General features: G+C 38.2%; 1 protein-coding gene and 2 long non-coding RNA genes across 4 annotated transcripts in view; 2 read left to right on the top strand and 1 right to left on the bottom strand.

Annotated features, from left to right (window-relative positions):
* Window positions 1–19,752, top strand: part of LOC145552894 (uncharacterized) — a 262,036-nt gene that overhangs the window by 113,821 nt on the left and 128,463 nt on the right. The window lies entirely within an intron of this gene.
* sh2d3cb (SH2 domain containing 3Cb) overlaps window positions 863–19,752 on the top strand; it is a 47,941-nt gene continuing 29,051 nt past the window's right edge. Inside the window, exons 1-6 of one of the 2 annotated variants that reach the window (XM_008419337.3) lie at window positions 863–985; window positions 5,016–5,625; window positions 13,433–13,472; window positions 15,097–15,225; window positions 18,038–18,405; window positions 19,268–19,356. In XM_008419337.3, coding sequence (XP_008417559.2) covers window positions 967–985; window positions 5,016–5,625; window positions 13,433–13,472; window positions 15,097–15,225; window positions 18,038–18,405; window positions 19,268–19,356 — 1,255 coding nt within the window. In that variant the 5' untranslated portion in view covers window positions 863–966. Of the gene's footprint in view, window positions 986–5,015; window positions 5,626–6,997; window positions 7,153–13,432; window positions 13,473–15,096; window positions 15,226–18,037; window positions 18,406–19,267; window positions 19,357–19,752 lie in introns of those variants that run through there. The other variant, XM_008419338.3, reaches the window with a different exon arrangement.
* LOC145552889 (uncharacterized) lies at window positions 3,097–7,579 on the bottom strand. The gene is made up of 3 exons (XR_014089014.1): window positions 7,376–7,579; window positions 6,970–7,177; window positions 3,097–5,642 (listed from the first exon to the last, which is right to left on the bottom strand). It is a non-coding gene; the product is annotated as an uncharacterized LOC145552889 (long non-coding RNA).

The raw sequence follows: 19,752 nt of genomic DNA, 5'->3' as shown, positions 1-19,752 counted from the left end.
ATTCTGGGTAAATACAACCCAGTACCAGCTCAAGAAATGTCTCCAAAGAGAAATCCTCCAACCACTATAACCACTCCATTTTTGTTTACATTTGATGGAGAAGGAAGTTGTGCTCAGTGTCATCTTCAGAGGTTCTTGGTGCAGCGCCCCCACAGGCGGGGAGGGGAACAGGTTGGGTTTAGTTTGTTTCGCTCAGTTCAGTGAGAAAGAACCACAGCAGCTGGAAATGTAACAGTTTTACAACATTGGTCCCCAATCGAACCGAGTCACCGGACTGGAAAACATCGAAGCACCAAGGAGAAAACTAAAATGTTTAGATGCAGCAACACAGAAATGATCTAAACTCAAACTTTAAACTCAAATGATGCCCAAACCTCAAACACCCAGAAACCACAAGTTTCACTACGAGGATCAGTTAATCATTAGCGTCCCTTAAAACTGATCAGTGGAAGCAAAGAGGAAGCTCTTAGTTTCTCCAACCATTTTCCATTTTGACTTCATCTTTGTTTTATAGATGAAAACAGTTTTTACTGCAGTTTGTTCATTTCAGCCTGAGATAAGAGACAATTTCACCAAACCAAAGAAGAAGTCTGACTCCTTCCCTGACTTCATTTCTATCTGTAAAATCTGTGTGTACGTCACAGCAGATTTCTGTTTTAGTAACACACACACACACACACACACACACACACACACACACACACACACACACACACACACACACACACACACACACACACACACACACACACACACTCAGACTGAAGTCGGTGACTTTTTTCTCTGATTACATCAACATAATGTGAAACCCAGAGTGAATTTCAGCCCTTCAACGTTTCCGCTGTGTTGAAGACAGGAAGTAGATTCTCTCTGTGGCGTGAAGCGCATGAGGCTCAGCATCAAACTGACTGGAAGACGCCGGAGTCCTCACACACCGTTCCTCACACGGGTCCTCAACCCGACGCCATGAGCAAAATAAAAAAGGGTAAGAGCTGCTCCTGTTCTTAGTTGGGAAAACTTTTTACACAAAAAGTGACACTGTCACTTTAAAAATGTAAAATCAGGGGAAACATGTTTTCTGTTGCTTGATGCAGTTCTGCTCAACTTACAATTAAATCTTAAATCTACGGGCAAAACATTTAGACTCCATCCAGGACCGCTGTCCTGTCGGTGCCCTAAATATTAAACCTGTGTTTTTCTGTGTTTGATAATGAAAGTACAAAGAAATAAATGTGCAAAAAGGAAGATCAGGACTCATTTTATAAACTGCTGTTGGAATAAAACTGGCTGATTTCACTTATTTGATGCAAAACCTTAAAAGGAAATCAAAAAGGTTACAGAGGAAACTCACTCATATAATTATGACAGGTTTTGTTCTCCATAGAGATGAATCAACATCTGAAGAACTTTTTCACATCGTCTCAAACGGTTTCTGGGTGAAAATAGAATTAACTCTAATATTTTATAATCTGAAAGAAAATAAAGATCTGATGGAAATATTTTTGTTTTACCGTTTAATAGTAGAAATGTAAGACTTTAATGTTTTACTGGTGATTTTCTTAATTCAGTGGTTTTTTGTTATTAAGCCTTGAATAACTGAGTTTTTTTTAAATTTAAAACAAAGACTTGAACATCCTGTGAAAATAAAAAATAAAATCAGTTTTAACTTCTACATTTTCAAAGTGATCTCCATCTGTCTTGTGCTTTCATTTAATGTAAATATTTCCATTTTTATACAATACTTATAGCAGTATAACCCCAGAAACACAGCAGTCCAGGCCCATTTAATGGAAACACAGCAGCTCTTGACCTCATTCGGTCACACAGTCACGTACAGGAACAGAGAGGTCGTGTCTGATGGGTGGGAGAAACGGGGCTGATGTGAGGATTCGTGTTCCTGACAGAATGTGATGAATTGACGTTTGTCTGCTGTATCTACAGTTTCTTTGTCTGCTGTTCCTCTTACAAACATCATTTTGGACCATTGTAAAAGAAGCACAGGGTCTTCTTTGTGCGTTTCGAAGGGACGGTGGCTCAGCTGGGACAGTTCATGTCTGCGGTTCACTGTTGGCTTCACAGTCTTTAAATTTAGCCATGTTGAAGTGGCAGGTTGTTTATTTGGTCTGTAAGTTTCCCCAGTCAGCATCATGACCCATAAATCCTTCACACAGAACAAACCGCTTCGTGTTGGCAGATAATGGACAACTTAGCCTGGAAGTCAAGTCAATAACATCATTTAGTTTGAAGCTAAATATTTAGCTTGTTTGGAAACTAAATATTTAGCTCACTAACTATATATTTAACTTGAAGCTAAAAGTGTAACTTGCTCACTAAATGTACTGAATATGTAGAGGCAAAGTAAGTATTTAGCCAGCAAGTTAACTTGTTAGCTTCAAACTGATCATAGCTAGGAAAGAAAATATTTAGTTAGCTAGACAACTAAACTATATATCTAGTTAAATATAACTAAATATTTTGCTCAGAGCTAAAGTCTGAAGCTAAATAGTTAGCTTGTTAACTAAATATTTTGCTCAGAGCTAAAGTCTGAAGCTAAATAGTTAGCTTGTTAACTAAATATTTTGCTCAGAGCTAAAGTCTGAAGCTAAATAGTTAGCTTGTTAACTAAATATTTTGCTCAGAGCTAAAGTCTGAAGCTAAATAGTTAGCTTGTTAACTAAATATTTTGCTCAGAGCTAAAGTCTGAAGCTAAATAGTTAGCTTGTTAACTAAATATTTTGCTCAGAGCTAAAGTCTGAAGCTAAATAGTTAGCTTGTTAACTAAATATTTTGCTCAGAGCTAAAGTCTGAAGCTAAATAGTTAGCTTGTTAACTAAATATTTTGCCAATCTAAACTTTACCTGTAAATTAAATATTTAGCTTGCTGATAAAACTGATGAAACTGTGAATGAATAACATGGTGAAAATATGATTTTGAAAAAATGAACCTCCATTTTTTTGTCTTATGACCAAATAACCCAAATTATTGGTGTTAATTTTTAACTGTGTAACTTTGCAAATGGTAATGAATAACAGAGTTTGGTGGTTTTTACAGTTTCATATTGACTGAGAGCATAAAGTTATGATCTGGACATGAGATCCTGTTGATTCTGTTTTTTATTTCTATCAGTTAAAGTGATGAACTTTTCCTCTGACTGCAGGTTTCAAAGGTCAGAGGGAATAAAAACAGAAGCAGTGACTTGTGTTTTTATGCTTTCGGTAATATTTTCAGATAATATCTGTGACCTTCTGACTTCAAACACGTTTCACAAACATCATAACTTCAGAGGAAAACAGTCTATCTGCATCTCCAGCAGACATCCAGTTAGTTGCATCAGGAGTTTTTCTGCAGTGTTACAAGGAGCAGATAAATATCTGTCAGGCCTTTAGAGCCGAACTGACCCCGGAGGCCGAAACTGGATCTGCTGGAAGCTTTTATATTAGAACATTCCTCAGACATGAAAACATTTTGATTCTCCTGCAGCATCAGATGAAAGATAAAATATCGGAGGCCAGATTAAACTTATCTTTTTATATAACATCTGGCTTCACCTCATTTCAGCAGCGGATCAAAACATTCAGAGGAATTTAAATATGAACGTATTAAAGGTTTGTCATCTCTACAGTCGTGATAAAAACACACAGATGTTTTGTTTCCCTTTTTACCAAATGTTCTTGCTTGCAAGTCATTTCCTGCATGTCAAAACTGTTGTTGCATTAAAACAAGTCACTCCAAACAGCAGCTATGAACTTTATAACATACATATTACTCTGGACGTGTTGTTTCTGCTTACTGAACACAGATTCTTCATGTTTTTATAGAAAGTTTGACAGGAAAACCAGCTGAAGGTCTCCATTAATCTGAGTCATTAACAGGCTGGTGGTTCAGAGAGCAGCAGGAGGGAAGCAGCAGGTCCTCAGCTCACACCTCGCCTCAGAAATGCATCTGGACCACTTTATTTTTTACTTCCTGCTTGCTTCACCAGCGTTTGCTACAATCTGAATAAATCAATAAACACAACTACAAATTTAAAAACCCAACATTAGCAAAACGGTAGCAGTAAATCCCAGTGAGAAACCAGGACATCACTGATTGGATGATTCCACTTTTGGCTTTAAAACATGAAATTATTCTGATTTTAGTGCATTTGCTGAAAATATGAATGCAGCTGTTTCTTTCCAAGAATGTTTGGAATCAGGACACACTAAAAAACTCAGCTCAGTTCTTTTCCCAGAACTAAACATGTAGAAGCAGCTTTCAGCTTCTATGCACCACTAATCTGGAGCAAACTACCAGAAAACTGCAGAACAGCCGAAACAGAGTTCCTTAAAATGAAGGCTAAAAACCCAGATGTTAAGTTACTTTTGAAAAATAAAAACAGAACATTGACAAACACATTTTTTGTATATTGATGAAGGAACTCGGCAAAATTTATGTCTGTTACTGATTTCTTAATTGGAGACCGTATAAAGTTTTTATGACTTTATTTTTGTGTTTTTATGATGTAAAACACTTTGATCTGCCTTGTTGCTGAAAAATACTAACTGACTGATTGGAAGCTGCTGTGAGCCCATCTAACCACAGACAGCGAATCCTGGAATCATTCCTGGTTCTGAAGTCAAAAGTGGAATCGAATAATCAGCGATGTCTCTACTGGAATCGGCCTCTTCTGTTTCGTTAATGTCACTGAGTTTTTTCATTTGTAATTGTGTTGGTTGTTTTTGTTAAATCATTTAAAAAGCAGCTTAAGACACTTTTATTCAGACAAACTTTTAGCTAAATGCTCCTCGTATTGTTTTTTAAAATCTGTTTTAACTTACTTTTCTTGCACTCTGTAATTTTATCTCTGCGGTTCAACATAAATCCAGTTTACTCATTTGCTACTGCAGGTTGTCTGAAATCTGACATCCATAAAAAGTGTCAGATTGAGTCAGAAGTGTGTCTGGTGTGTGAATGCAGAGAAATGCTAAAAACGGATGTTCCTTTGAAGCCTAATGAGCCTCGTCCTCCTCTGCAGGTTTTAAATGGTTCGGGAGCCTCACCAGCCTCTCCTCCCGCCGCTCCCCAGAGAAACGCAACAACAAAGCAGCCTCTCAGTCTGATGGGAGCCTCTGCGGAGCCAGGCAGCCAGCGGCAGCAGCGGCAGTGCTGGAGGAGACGCAGTCAGTGGACGACATGCAGTCCGGCCTCCGCAGCACCGGATACGCCCGTTCCAGCGACATGTACACCCATGTGGGGACGGTTCCCCGCGGCGAGAAGCAGAAGAAGAGCCTCCGGGGCCAGAGGGCTGCGCAGAGCCCGGAGGGCGGGAGTCTGAACCCGGGGAAGCATGTCCGAGACTCCCCGCTGCTCGGCGCTCTGTCCAGCCTCAGCCTGACTAACCCGGAGCAGCCTCTGCCGCCGCCCGCCGCGCCCTGCCGGGTTTCACCTTTGACCCCAACACCTGCCGGCTGCTCGTCAGGTGACCCCGTTACTCAGTGCGAGGCGCAGCATTTCAACATGGCTTCAAAGCAGGACGTTTATGTTCCAATGGACCCGATTTCTGAAAGAGCGCGAAGCCACGGCGACCCACAAACCGGGAGACAGGAAACCACCGAGGCTCCGCAGGAAGTGGAGGCTGGCGGCAGGTGAGAGGCTGATTTACCTGCAGAGGGGAAAAAATACATGTTTTATCAACCCGCATACCTTATATCTGAATTTACCCAGGTGGGACGTTTCCATACCCATAAAGGTGCGTGAATTAAAATGACAAAAATAAATTCATTAAATTTATTTTGTTTTTGTGTTAGGATGAGATGGGTTTTCCAGCCATAAAGAATAAATGTATTTCGATTTCAAAACTGCAATGGAAACACTTTTTTATGTGTCACACAAGTCACGTGATCAACAGTCGGATGTTACTACTGGTAGAAACTATGAAGACAACAGGAAGTGATAAGAGGATGATGTTTTTTTTCTTTTCTTTTGGATAAGCTGTTTCCATTTACCATAAAATTGAACAAATGAAACTTACAAAAATAATGGACATGCTGCAATTTCGGGGGAAAAAACGCTCTAATTTTTTTGATAAATGTTTTTGCAGTGGGATGACCTGGTTTTTTGGCACATCAAAATTTCTCATTTCCACAAACTGCAATGGAAACATCTTTTGTGTCACATGAGTCTGCTGTACAGAAAGTTGATCGTCAACAGATGAAGAGCTGACCGACTCTGTGAATGGATGGGTTATCAGAGGTATTGATAAGAAGATTTGCTTTATTGGCCACTTATAGGTTTATTTTTGTAAGGAAGTTGGAAAGTTTTGAATATAATTTTCACTTAAATGGGAAAAGTGTGTTTCATTTTGTTGTGTAATAATTTTGCACAATAATAGTTTCACAATAATTGTGCAACTATTATCAGATTTTCCTAAGAAAACCAAATCCTCACTTTTACCTTCTTGACCGTTCATGTTTGAGGTTTATTAACATTTTGGATTAACTGAGTCTGTAGTTGGTGATTAATAAAAAAATAATCCTCTAAGACTTGGCCAATAATGGTGCACACAGCGAATATTCTAGATATTATTGTAATAATTTAATCAAAATATATTATTCAACCAGCAGTAATCTTATAATTGGTACAATCAGAATCTAAATTTAGTTTTCTGAGTTTTTTTGTTAAATTGTTATATTTTTAGTTCATCTTATAAGGAGTATCCCATATGACACATGATTATTCTGATTATTTCTGACCACTCTTGGATACTGAGTTTATTTTTGTAACAGTTGTGTTGAATTTATGCTATTAATCCTCACTTTAAAATTATATTATATTTCTGCTCATTTTTTTAGGACCCACATTTAGAATTTCGTGAGCCATTCTTGGCCCTCAGACCCCAAATTTGGAAACTAGAAGAATTAAATTAAACATCACGACATAAATATAAATAAACTGGTTGTTTAAATCTAAACAGCAGCTGAATGAGCAACCTGGTGAAGTTCATCAGTAATGCAGTGAGGTACAGAAGCGGACATGCGCAGTGACACTCCGCCTGCGTGCGGCGGTCTGTCAGCTGTCCGCTGCGTGAATCAGAGTCTGCGGGGAAACATGAGCCAGGTCCGGGACGGTCGCGGTGTGTCAGTCCGCTGCAGGGAGGAGGAGACCCGGGGAAGGTGAGCAGCCGCCTCTCTGCGGGCTCTGCGGGTTAGAGACGAGTTTAAAAAGCGAAAACATGAGAGGAAAGTTGCTCAGATTTAATCATCAGCTTTCAGGTTTTAACATCATAACTTTTACTGGTTATCGCTGCTGACGGAGTTCTGGTGTCACAGTGGAAACTGACCACGCGTGTTTGATTAGTTTGGTGCCATAAATAAAAGCTGGAAGCTGGATATTTACCAGAGCCAGAGCTGGTTTACAGTCCGGGAGAGGGAGCGGAGTGGATCAGGCTGCAGGCTTTGCCTTACATAAGAGGAGGAATCTGATCCTTCAGCCCAAAAACTGACAGAGAAACAGAAACAAGAGCCTGACTGAGTCTGCAGGACACCCGGCAGGCTGCTTCAGTGTGTGAAACTTTCTATCATTAACGAGTTGAAACTTTGACTAAAGAATACAAAGTTGATTTCTCAGTGTTTAGTGTAACAGAAAAAGACTGATAGCTCCACTGAGATGCTGCTGCAAAAAACGGCTTAATGCGCTTTATTATCCTGACACGTGATATTACAGCTGGATAATCATAGTGATTATACAGCGGATCCCTGGTATTTGTTGGGATTAGGGACTACAGCCACGAATAGTAAACTCCCTCTACAAACGCTCATAGCTGCCCATCTTAACATTGTAAACACCAAATGCTTTAATACTCTGAAAACTTTCGTACTGCAGAAAATCTACAGACTCATTTTCATTTTGGGCCACAGATCATGAATGTTCTCAAAGAGCCGGTTGCCAGAATATAAAAGCCATTATAAAACTGTTAAAATATGAATAAATAGCTGTGTCTGCAGTCGACATGTACTCAAAAATAAAACTGAACACCTTTTCAAATTGATCAGGCCCTCCAAGATTTTGTGATTTTTTAAAATTTTTTAATATTTTTTGCAATTAAAATCATTGATTTTGTGGTACTAATTTAGAAGTAAAAGAAATTTTGAGTTATTTGTGCTTATTGCAATATTACAGTGAAATACTTTTTGTTATTTCAGCCGAGGCAGGAAAAGTAAAAAGTAATACTGACACCTGCTGGTGGGAGTGTGTCATTTAAAGCTAACGTTTTGAAAACTTTGCAGAAAATTTGCAATGAACTCACAATTACACATTAGCGTGAAAAAGTGCGGAGATCTGTTGATTTTGCATGAATTTCCATGATCATGGAATCAGGAGAAAGTGGAGGGACTGGTTGATGTCGTATGCAGATACAAACTTTGCTTTTTTACCTTTTCTCCTTATTTTGCGACATTTTAAAAAAGTTTGCTCAAAATTCACGTGACAATCAGATGGAAACATAAATATTGCACAGAGGCATTCCAGCTTTTCAAGCTGAACTTTTTCTTCAATTCTTTAGATACTTTGTGATAAAAATCCACGAGTAGGTGGATTTCATGCAAATAATTTGTATTCATGTTCCAGAGAAAAATCTGAAAACTGAAGTGTGATTAGTCTGGGATGTGATTAGTAGCATCGCTATTGGCTGATGTTTGCCAATTTTAACATATTGGGATCAGTCCTGTGAGTAAAACTGAGCCAATATGAACAATCAATGTTTATATTATAATAATATAATGTAAGTATTTTTACTCTTATTAATGGACTTATAGTTATCCAAGCCAACTTGGTCTGATGTTAAAAGTAATAATCCTCTTTATCACACCACAAAGTAACTGAATTATTACCACATTTCCTTGCTTAATGCCTCTCCATGTCTGGCAGGCTTAATATTACCAAACCTGCAAAATCAAGAAATACTTTAAATAAACAAATAAGTATCTGCTCTGCAGTAACACCAGGATAGTTACTATGGAGCTATATTACTGTCAGAGTAACTGTAGTTTTAGTCACAGCTCCAGATTAAGCTCTGCTGAGGTTAGTGACGCGACGCTGAAGGCATTTTTGTTTCCACTTCACCAACCAGTCTCAGCAGAAGTGGTTATTGAGGCCATCCTGGCCTTCGTTGGTTTTGCTCTTTCTGAGCTTGTTGTCACAGCTTTAGGAGACGCGACAGCGCGCCGTTGTAGCGGGAAGCTGCGAGCCACAGCGCGTGTCTCTGTCTGAAAGCTGCTGCTGGTTTCATGGGCAGGAAACAGTTTGGGGAACGAAGACCTGAGGCAGGAGAGGTTTTAACTTCCTCTGGATCTACAATACTGCAATACAGATGAAACTGTTACTATCATTTCTTAGAAAGATTATTGAATGATAAAAGGAAGTTTCTGATCTAAACTTGGATCAGTTATCCTTTGTACAAATCTTTATGTGGTTATTTAAATGATTCAGCTGTTATGTTTAATGGAGAAGAAAATATCCAAATGGAAATGGATTCCATAAAACCTAATAGTGTCAGAGCAGAAACCATGTCGTTTAAATGCAGCGATTAACTGATCATCAGTAAGAGAGTCCTGCTCTATTAAAGCTGGACTTTCAGCAGCAGAAAGAATTTAGGAAAAACATCAGCAATGACTGTCAGGTACATGTTCACAGAAACTTTTGGTTCCCTCTTTCTTTTTCTTAGGAGTGTTTATCTTTTACTATTACACTACTTGATTAAAATTTTTGGAAAATCGTTTTTATAATGGTGTTTTCCTTGCATACGCTCCATGCTGTCTGTATGGTGCGACAGCGAGTTAGAGCCATGGTAGATAGAGGGGAAAAAGGAGTAAATTTCCTCAAAAAAAAAATTCAGAAATATTCTAGAAAATACTAAAACATTTCTGGGTTTCAAAAGTCAGAGAATTTTCTTGAAAAAACACTTTCTCAGTTTCAGAAGTTCAACTTATGAAACTCAGATATGTTCAAGAGAAAGTGTCTAAGTTTTTCTCAAATATTTCCGAAATTAATCTCAAAATTTCTGATTTTTTTCTAGCAAATTTTCGAACAACACTGCATTTGTGGAACATCATGAAAGTTTTATTGTTTTTATTTTTAGCTTCAAAGGTTTGACGTCAAACCTGATGCTAAACATGAGCTGAGAAACTAACGGGTGACGTAACTGAGTTGTTTTTTCAATTTTAACTTGTTGAGTCTCACAACCTTTTTTCTAAGCTTCAGTTTAACGCCGGCGGTAGGAGAGGAACCGTCTAAACTGTTTTGATCCTTAAAACAGGAAACTGATTTTGTTAGAAAACCACTTGCAGTACTGGTGGTTTTTTTCTGTGTCACTTTTCTTTGCTCTTTGAGGAACAAACTGAATTTTTCTTTCATCCACAGGAACTTTTCAGGATTCACACTTCAAACTCTTTAGTGTGTTTTATATGACCAACATAGGGTCGCACATAATTGTGATGTGGAGAGAAATAATAAATTTTTATTTGTTTTTAGAAAGAAAATCTGAGCTGACGTAGCCTCTTTATTTTGATTCCCCTAAATAAAAACCAATGAATTCGACTGCCTTTAGAAGTCAAAAGATGTACATATCAGATCTTATTTATTAATATTTTTGGTAACAAAATAATAAAAACAATCTTCACTATATGCTCTGCTCTGTGTTGGTATTTCACATAAAATCACAATAAAATATATTGAAATTGACATTTGAAACATAATAAAAGGAGCAGAAAGGAAAGGGTGTGAATACTTTTAACAATCACTAAAAAATCCATAACTAGTTATGCAATTCTGAGTTCACTGCAGACATCATGTGATTAACTGCAGCTAAATAGTTTAATTGATTTTTTGACATTACACATCATTTGATTTATTATTCATTTTGCATTTGCTGCTCTACCAGTAATGGTGCTTACTGAACAGATGAAATGTGTTTTTTCATGTTTGACCAGGCGTGTGAAGCTTTTGGTGGCTTTAAATGTGCTGTGCTGGTGAAAAGTTATTAAATTGATTTGTAATTCAGCACATTTATGTTTGTATTTTTAAAAAATTAATGTTTTTAGTCGATTCAGCTGTTTTTCAGCATCAGATCAGTATCGGCCAATACTAAACCTCAGATATTGATATCAGTTTTGGAAGTAAATAAAGTAGATCAGTGCCTTCCTAGTCAGAAGTAAAATGATCTCATGGCTTCAGATATTTTTCCACCGTAGCTCATCTTAAATGACTGAGATATTCTCCGTTAATTAAACCTCTCCTCCATGCATGCCTGCTCTGTCTGGAGGACTTCGCTTACTACCAAAGTTACGTAACTGTGCATCAAACTGGAGCAACACAGGCTGGAGATCCAGCCTTCGGATTCAAACTCTGTGGAGTTTCTCATGCTAAGCTCACATCTGTGCCGTCTGCACTCAGAGTTTGTGTTTGGGAACAAAAGGTCGCCTCCCCTGATTCGCTGAAGTATGCAGCACGCTGAGGAAGAACAGAGCGACAGAAAGAGAAGACGTTTCTCTCTGTCGGCTCGCATTGTTTCACTGACTCAACACGTCACTGCTGTCAGGTTGAAGATGTTGCACTTTGTTTCTCTCTCCTTTGTAAAGCTGAGCATTGTGACTCCTGTCAGACCTGGTGATGAGCCAGCGGATGTGAAAAGTGGATGGAAGAAATATGTTCCCTCTGCAGACAGCTTGTAGATGCATGAGTTTGAGAAATTCCTTCTCCTCCCTGGAGAAGTTTGTTGTGTTGCAAGTTGTTGCTGGGTGTTGTCGAATGAACTCACTGCTGCTGGTAGGAAATTGTGCAAGAGGACAGACAGGAGACAGGAAGACATGTCTGATTCTAGCACTGATCCAACTCAATCATTCTGCTGCGGTATCAGAGTTAGCTGTTTGCTTTTGTTACCATGGAGTTGAATTAATCAATCAATTCTGGTTAAATCACATCTCAATAATGCTGCAGTAAACAACATCTAACCTTGGTGTGCGAACCAGGCATGTTCATCTGGTGAGAGTTCATAAGCATTTGGAATAAAGACATGAACATGATCATCAGATTAATAAACTCAAATTTCCAACCACAATCACTGACTGAGTCACATATTGGTTAATTACACACAGAAGAATGTTTTACAGACTTTACCTATGAGGATTTTTGACTTCCAGCTAATAAAACCATGCCCTTTAAAATCAGAATATTTCATCAGACCAATAAAAAACAAAAACATTTTAAGGTAGAAATGGAGCCTTAATCGAAAGTATTTAATACCTGCTTAATAGTTGTCAATTTTCATGAGGTTCTTTTAGTTTGACGAATGAGCTTCTTTGGGACAGATATTTTAATTCATTGAATGACTTTGCATTATTCTAATGGTTAAATAACATAAATAACAGATTAAAAACAATAAATATATTTGTTGCTCTGTTTATGCTATAATCGAGCAGCAAAAAGGATTTTTGAATTGAAAATGTTGCCTCTTGAGTCAGACTTTTACCATACATTTTTCCTCTGTTGCCTATCCAATAGAATGAGCTGGATCCAGTTAAATGACATTAATAGGAATATTTTTACTAGAATTTGCAAGCATGTGGGCCACAAGGCTGCAACCTGTTTGGTGCTCTACCAAACACAGAAAATTTCTTCTACTAATGCAAATTACAGGACATTACCAGGGAGTCCTATGCATGAATTGATGCATGGATTAATTTGTCCCCTGAACTGTAACTCAATGTTTTTTCCCCAAAAATAACTATTACTTCATAATTTTCAAATACTTGAATATTGTTTATATTTATAAAAATCCCAACATTCATCTGATAAGGGTCTATGAGTTTTATATAAAGAGCAAATCAAAACACACATTCATTAAAAAAGTATTTGGGCCTCTGCTTCTCAGATGAATTGGACTAGTTTTTCTGCAAACGGTGTTGAGGTGCTCTGTTTTGCAACTTAGTGCAATGTAAACAACCTTAAACTGAACTTCCTGTTTGCTTTTATTAAACTGGTGTAAAAAAGAGGTGAGAGTGTCAGCCTGAGCTGTAAGACAGAAAAACTCCTTTCTCTTCAGGGTAAAAAAAGAAAAGAAAGAGAGAAAGCAGTCTTATTTGCTATTTAGCAGAAATATGTAGACTTCTCTGGAAATATTTTCAGACCAGTGAATTTTGTTCCATTTCTTGATATTCACATACATTATTTGGTAAATGCTGCATCCAGCATTTAGTCAAATAAGAATGCATGGACAGAGTTTGATTGATACCAAACTGGGAACCAAATCATGTCTAGTTTGTGTTTTCATTCCTTCTGAGCGTTAATCTGTGAGTGTAAACATTTTTTAGCATTCACCAATAATAATAACCCACTTCCATCCAGTTCAAATTATTTCAAATTGCAGGGAAATAATTGTTGTTTCTTTCTTGTTTTCAGGTTCAAAAAAGTGACAGATTGCAGTGGAGAATATGTGAAAGTGAGTTTCTCTGAAGTATTTTTTCTCCTCTTTCAGAACTCTTTCCATTCTTCTTTTTTATGCCAACTTCTGCTTTTGTAAGACTTCCCTTTTTCTGCCATGTAAGCTTTCTCTGTTAAAGAAAAACATATTTAGAGAGGATAATGCAGTCCCCACCTCACAGAGCAACCCTCCCCACTCAGCTCCTCCAGACTAGTGGCAGCAGCAATTAGCAAACACCTGGTTGAACTGAGTCAGCTCAGCTCCTCATGCAAACTACTTGTCATTGCAACACTCCTAAGAACAATTTTAAACAGCATCATTGATGAGCATTGTTGTGATGACGTGCTGAAAGTGGAGTGCCTGAAAGAGCGGGAGCTTCTTAAAGAGACAGAAAACCAATTTCAAGGTGTCAAATTGCAAAATTATTTGGTTGTGCTAAACCTTTGTGAGCTCGCCCTCCCATGTGGACCAACTTCCATAAGAGAGGTACTTTAGCTTATTCTTAGAGGCAATTGATGGCTGCCTGGAAACCACCGAGATGACTTCAGATGACTGTAAAACATGCAACTGCTTCTTTAGATTTCACTATGTGAAATCTAAAGACACTATGTGCCTGGGAAACACACAATACTACCTCCTTAACAGACACTACCTCCTTAACAGGCACTCAAACTTAAAATAGGATGATATTTTAAGTTGATATTGTTAAACATGCACAATTAATATGGGTATTCCTACCCATATTAAGACTTTCTGTTCATTTTTTTTCATTTTAGATACTAAATTTAAAAAATGGGGGTCTGCCATTTTAGAACTGTGCTTGGTCCCTATAAGGCCTATCATTCGTCATAGGTCCTGAATAACAGCATAAACAAGAATATACATGCACACACACAGACAGTGATTTCCATTCATTTCTTATTCATTTCTATAGCCTAACACAGAGAATCAGTACATGGCTAATTCTAAACCTATAAATCAGTTCACACCTTATTCCTAAATGTAACCTCTGACCCAAAACCAGCACCTCCTCTTATGTTGGTCTTCACAGCATAGAATTTTGTCAGAAAAATGGTCCTTACATTGTAGTAAATAGAAAGCCCCCCCACCCCCCAACAAACATGCATGGGTTTTGTTTTGAAGCGGTCCTGGCCTGGTTCCCAGTGTCTCCCGGTTCAGAGGGAGGAACCACCGGGTCCGGGCCGAGGGGTGTGACGTTTCAGGCTGAACCATTCCCAGCTCATCCTCACCATAAACTCCTCATATACAGTAGCTTCTTTAGTGCCTTTCGTTTGTATAAAGACACGATGGACAAAAGCTGCTGAGTGATGACAGTGTCTCACAATGCCGTTGCCAGGGCGACGAGACCAAGACTCCAATGTCCCTGATCTTGCTTTGGGGCTTTGGTGCCACTACTGTGGATGTCAGTGTGGGAATGCCAGAGACGTCCGTCCTTCCTCCCTCTCTCCTTCCCAACTGTCTGTTCTACAATAAAAGAAATGAAAGCAGGGAAGGCGGCCGTTTGACTGCAGAGGAGATGCTGCAAACCAGCCATTCTTCTCACAGCTCAGCTTCTCGTCTTTTGGATTTCGGTCTGAGTCCTGGAGTTGTGTCTAATTCTGCACCTGTGATGCCTTTCAAGTTCTCCAAGGAGAAGTTCTGGTTGGAGCCGCCGTCAGAAAAACTGAAGAAGCAGCTGGAGGAGGAACTGAGGCTGAGCGGCACCAACCTGAAGAGCCACGCCTGGTACCACGGCCCGATACCCTGGGAGGTTTGTTCCGACTGCATGAAAATATTTACATTTCACCGTTACACAGAGAACGTTTTCTCTTTAAAATGAGAACTAAAGCTCACACTGCAAGGATCTAGTTTCAAATGGAAATATATTTGTGCACTTGAAATAAGACAAAACTAACTTACCACTTTTCAATGAGAAATAGTAGCTTGGTTTAAGTCGGTCATTAATTCATGTTTATTAAAAGTACTAGTTCTACTGACAGATTGTTTCACTTTTTCCTCATTATTAAGGGATTTTTGACTTAAAACAAGCTCCTATTTCTTGCTTAAAAATTACTATTGAGCTAATTTTGTCTTATTTCAAGTATCCAAAGATACTTGAAATAAGACAGGGTTAGGGTTAGGGTTAGGGTAGGGTTACTGGAAACTGGGTACTGGAAACTCCACCAAAATTACTTGGTCAAATTTTGTGTTTTTGCAGTGTAGATGTTTGTTTTAAAGAAGGGAAATACTTTCTTCCTTTTTTTATTGTGAAAAAGTAATGAAAATAAATAAAAACACCCACATCACAAAAAATGTGGTCCTTATAATCTTCCAAATAGGAAAACACATTTTCTACTAAACTAAACCAACATGTAGACCAACTTGTGTTATCCCCTTTAACATCGTAACTCTTAGCAGTCATTTACTCTCTGACTTTATTAATGTCACGTCAGAAATTTCCTCTTGCTCATCTGACTTTCAGATCGCACAACATTTTTGTTTTAACCATATTCAGGTTATGACTTTAACTAGGCCATTTCAACAGCTTGTTTTTTCTTCAGTCATTCTGTTGTAGATTTGTATTTGGGATTTTTATCCTGATATAATTTCGGTTTTGTTTCTCCATACCTTCTGCTCTGTGTTGTTGGAAAACATCTGCAGTTTTGCTTCATTCTTTCAAAGGATTTTCTTTTGACCCAAATCATCACCCCTCCACCACCATGCATGACGGTTACTAGACCTGCAGAGCTGTTTACTTTTTGGTGACCTATAAACATACATTTTGAAACTGAAAAAGGTTCAGATAATTTTACACGGCTCTATATTTGTTAGCAAACACCTTTGCTACCCACAAACCATCGTCTGACCCAGTGCGGCTAAAACATCCTATTTAAAAACCAAAGTTGCATTTCAGGCTTGTGGGAAATGGGGAAATTACATCTTAACCACTGATTTAGTGCAGAATTCACATAAAAGCTTCAAATTAATATTGAGGTAAAAGTGGATTTTTTTTAAACACCACATCTTTTAAAAAGTACAGCAACTGAAACAGATCACCTCTTCTAAGGGAAACAGAACTCCAGTCTGTAAATACTGAACGTCAACATGTTTAAGTGATGAATTATTGCCTGATGTTATTGTGTTTTTGACATGTCATGCAGCAACGCTCCTCTGCTGTTGATTGATGCGTCTTATGCTACCTTCACACAGCAGGTTTTGTTCGTCAATTCAGACTTTTCTGCTGGAATCTGACTTTTTTAGTCGTTCATATTACTGAAAAATGCGACTGAAATCAGCCACCATCTATGGAAGGATTTTAAAGTTAATTTTATAATTACAAATATCAGTGATAGTTTGTGTTTGTCTCCTGGTGCAGAATTATGACGCATGTCTTACCTCAATGATGTAAAAGTTGGATAAAATTGACCGTTTAGACTGCAGTCGCTTTGAAAACAACTGAATGTGATTTAGCTCCACATATGGAAGTTGAACAAGTTGGATTTTTTGTGGGTGAAAAGATAAGAACTGGGCCTTTCAGGCTGCCGTGGAAAAGTCAGACATGAGTCGCAAAGCATCCAGATGTGTTGATTAGTCCATTATGGCTCAAAAATACTAATTTGTTAATTTTATCTAAATAAAACAAATTGAATCCCAGATTGGCCATTTGGAGGAAACAGTTTATATTGGCACCAGTAATGAGACGGTTTGACCACAAGAGGGAGAACTGTCCACATCTAAATCAAAGTTAAGAGTCAAAACTCTCTGTAAAGCTTAAAATGGTATTATAATAATGATAATAAATCTGATTTGCTGTTTTTGATGCAGGAAATTGAATCTTTCTTTTAATTGTAAAGGAAACATCCTCACACAAATTCCTCCTATATAATTTAATTTGCTCCATGATGGAGTGCTTCTCAGTGACTTCAGGGAGATCTCTGCTCAGTTCAAACTGAGGTTTTTCCAACAATGAACAGAAGAACATGTTTACAGTGTACACCATGTTCTGTGACCACCGTACACTGTGACCATAGGGGGCGCTGTTGCTTTTTAATACTATGGTACACCAATAACTTTTATGTTTTTGCACAACCTTTGTTTTTATGTACCACTTATAGAAAATATGAAAAATTTTTCTACATGTTATCACACTGTAATTTATATGAAAAACATTAAATACTTGACTAGTAGAGTTGCACAGTGTGGTCAGTATCTGATGAGAGCAATCATATTGTGTGACTGTCTGTATTTCCATAACAGTCATAATATTAGTGGTTTGATGTGATGTTTTATTCTTTGTTTGTCTACTTCTTTATTTTTCCTTTGCATTTGTTTTCCCCCCAGCAAACCTTACGTATTGGATGTAGCTTAGTGTTAAAAAGCAACAGCGCCTCCTATGGTCACTATATATGGAGGTCACAGAATATGCTGTAACACCTGCTTAGCAAACATGAGAATTAAAGACTGATCTTCCAAAAGTGAGCAGAAAATCCACCTCAGAAAGTACTTTACTGTGTATCTGATGAGACGAAACACCAGAAACCTCCACTGATTCTCTGCTTTGGACGGATTAAATGTCTCTGCAGGTGTCGGAGAGTTTGGTGGTGAACGAAGGTGATTTCCTCCTCAGAGACTCCCGGTCCAGTCAGGGCGGCTTCGTCCTCACCTGCTGTTGGGAACAGGAAGCCCTTCACTTCCCTATCAGGAAGACGGTGGTCCAGTCCGGAGAGACGTACAGCCGGGCCCAGTACAGCCTGGAAGGAGAGGCCTTTGACTCGGTCCCGGCCCTCGTTCACTTCTATGTAGGAAGCCAGGCGGCTCTGACGCTGTGGAGCAGAGCTCAGATTAACCGGCCGGTGAACAGGACGCTGCCGCTCAGCTTCCTGGAAACGGCATTCAGCGCATCGTCCAGCCAGAGAGACCTGAAGGGGGAGGAGCGGGTCTGTCCGATCAGGTGGAGGGCCACTCTGTTTTATTCTTATACTTTCTGTTCTGCTGCTGCATTCATGCAGATTTATGTGACTTTCATGAAAGAGGTATGAAGTGAGAAATTACAAAACCTGTAGAAGTGAAGAGCTGGAGCTCAAAATCTGGTCTGTAGGTCACAATAAGTTAATCAAGAATTCAGAAATGTGTATCTCAGATAAGTCTGAGCTGTTCTGATCTGTGACAAACCTGTGTTGGATGTATTAAGATCTGATGATTCAGGTCTGATGTTAATGCTCCTTTAATATGCAGAGTACCGTTTGTAAAGTTACACTGGCAAACGTTTGCTGCAGTAATTTGTTTTATTTAGCCTGACATGAGAGAAAACAAAGGGGAATTAATTTGATTCATTTATTTTGAAAAGACATTGCTTAAATCTAAATTTAATTGAAATAGCAAACTGAATATTTATCTTACAGAGAAAAGATTTAACTTGATACTTAAAAGTTTAGCTTCAAATTAAATATGTTCTTGGCAAATTAAATATTGTTTGAAGCTAAATATTTTGTTAGGAAAGTCAATATTTACTGTGAAACTAAATATTTAATTATCAATCTTATTTCTTAACTTGGTGACTAGATATTTAGTTTAAAATAACATTTAAATACTTAGTTTGAGGCTAATATTTAGTTAGCAAAATGATTGTGATCAGAGCTGAATGAGCCAGGGTGCATGGTCATGTCTGCACTCTGAGCAGAGCCATTATTTGTTTTAGTTTAATTTCATCTGATTTTGGATTAAAAAGAAAAATTAGGAACTATAAGAAACTCAAACCGTTTTCCTTTCGCTGTTTGCTGCTGTTTGATCTCCGTCATCCTGTCTCCTCGCAGCCCGTCCTCCGTTCAACACGGTTCTGGATCTGACTGGAAACATGGCAGCCGGGCGCCGAATCCTGCTGCACATTCTCCCCACAGTCACAGTGAGTTCCTACGGTTTCTTTTGTTTGTTTCCGTCCTCTGATGCTGTATTTATTACATGTTACCTCTGAAAATTAAAGGGAGATTTTTTCCAACAACAAAAAGATAAAAGCCAAAAATTGTCATATTTTGATAGTTTTTTCTTTCTTCTGTTATTTTCTGCACTTTTGTTTACACTTGCTACTGATTAAAATTAAAACTACAAGAAGTAAATTCATTCTCTCTGGACTTGGAAACCCCTAATTTAATTCACTAATGTTAACGCTGTAACTCTAAGCCTGTTTTAAAATGCCTATTTTATTTATTTAGTGACTTAATAAAAAACTTGGATATGTCAAAAAGAATGCTGATAATCCAGAAAATTGATATAACTAAAGTGTTGTTTGCTCTGTGGCCTG

The sequence above is a fragment of the Poecilia reticulata genome, chromosome 9 (genome assembly GCF_904066995.2).
Source record: "Poecilia reticulata chromosome 9, P_reticulata-male-v2, whole genome shotgun sequence".
Classification (NCBI taxonomy): Eukaryota; Metazoa; Chordata; class Actinopteri; order Cyprinodontiformes; family Poeciliidae; genus Poecilia; species Poecilia reticulata.
This window is presented reverse-complemented; position numbering and strand designations above follow the sequence as displayed.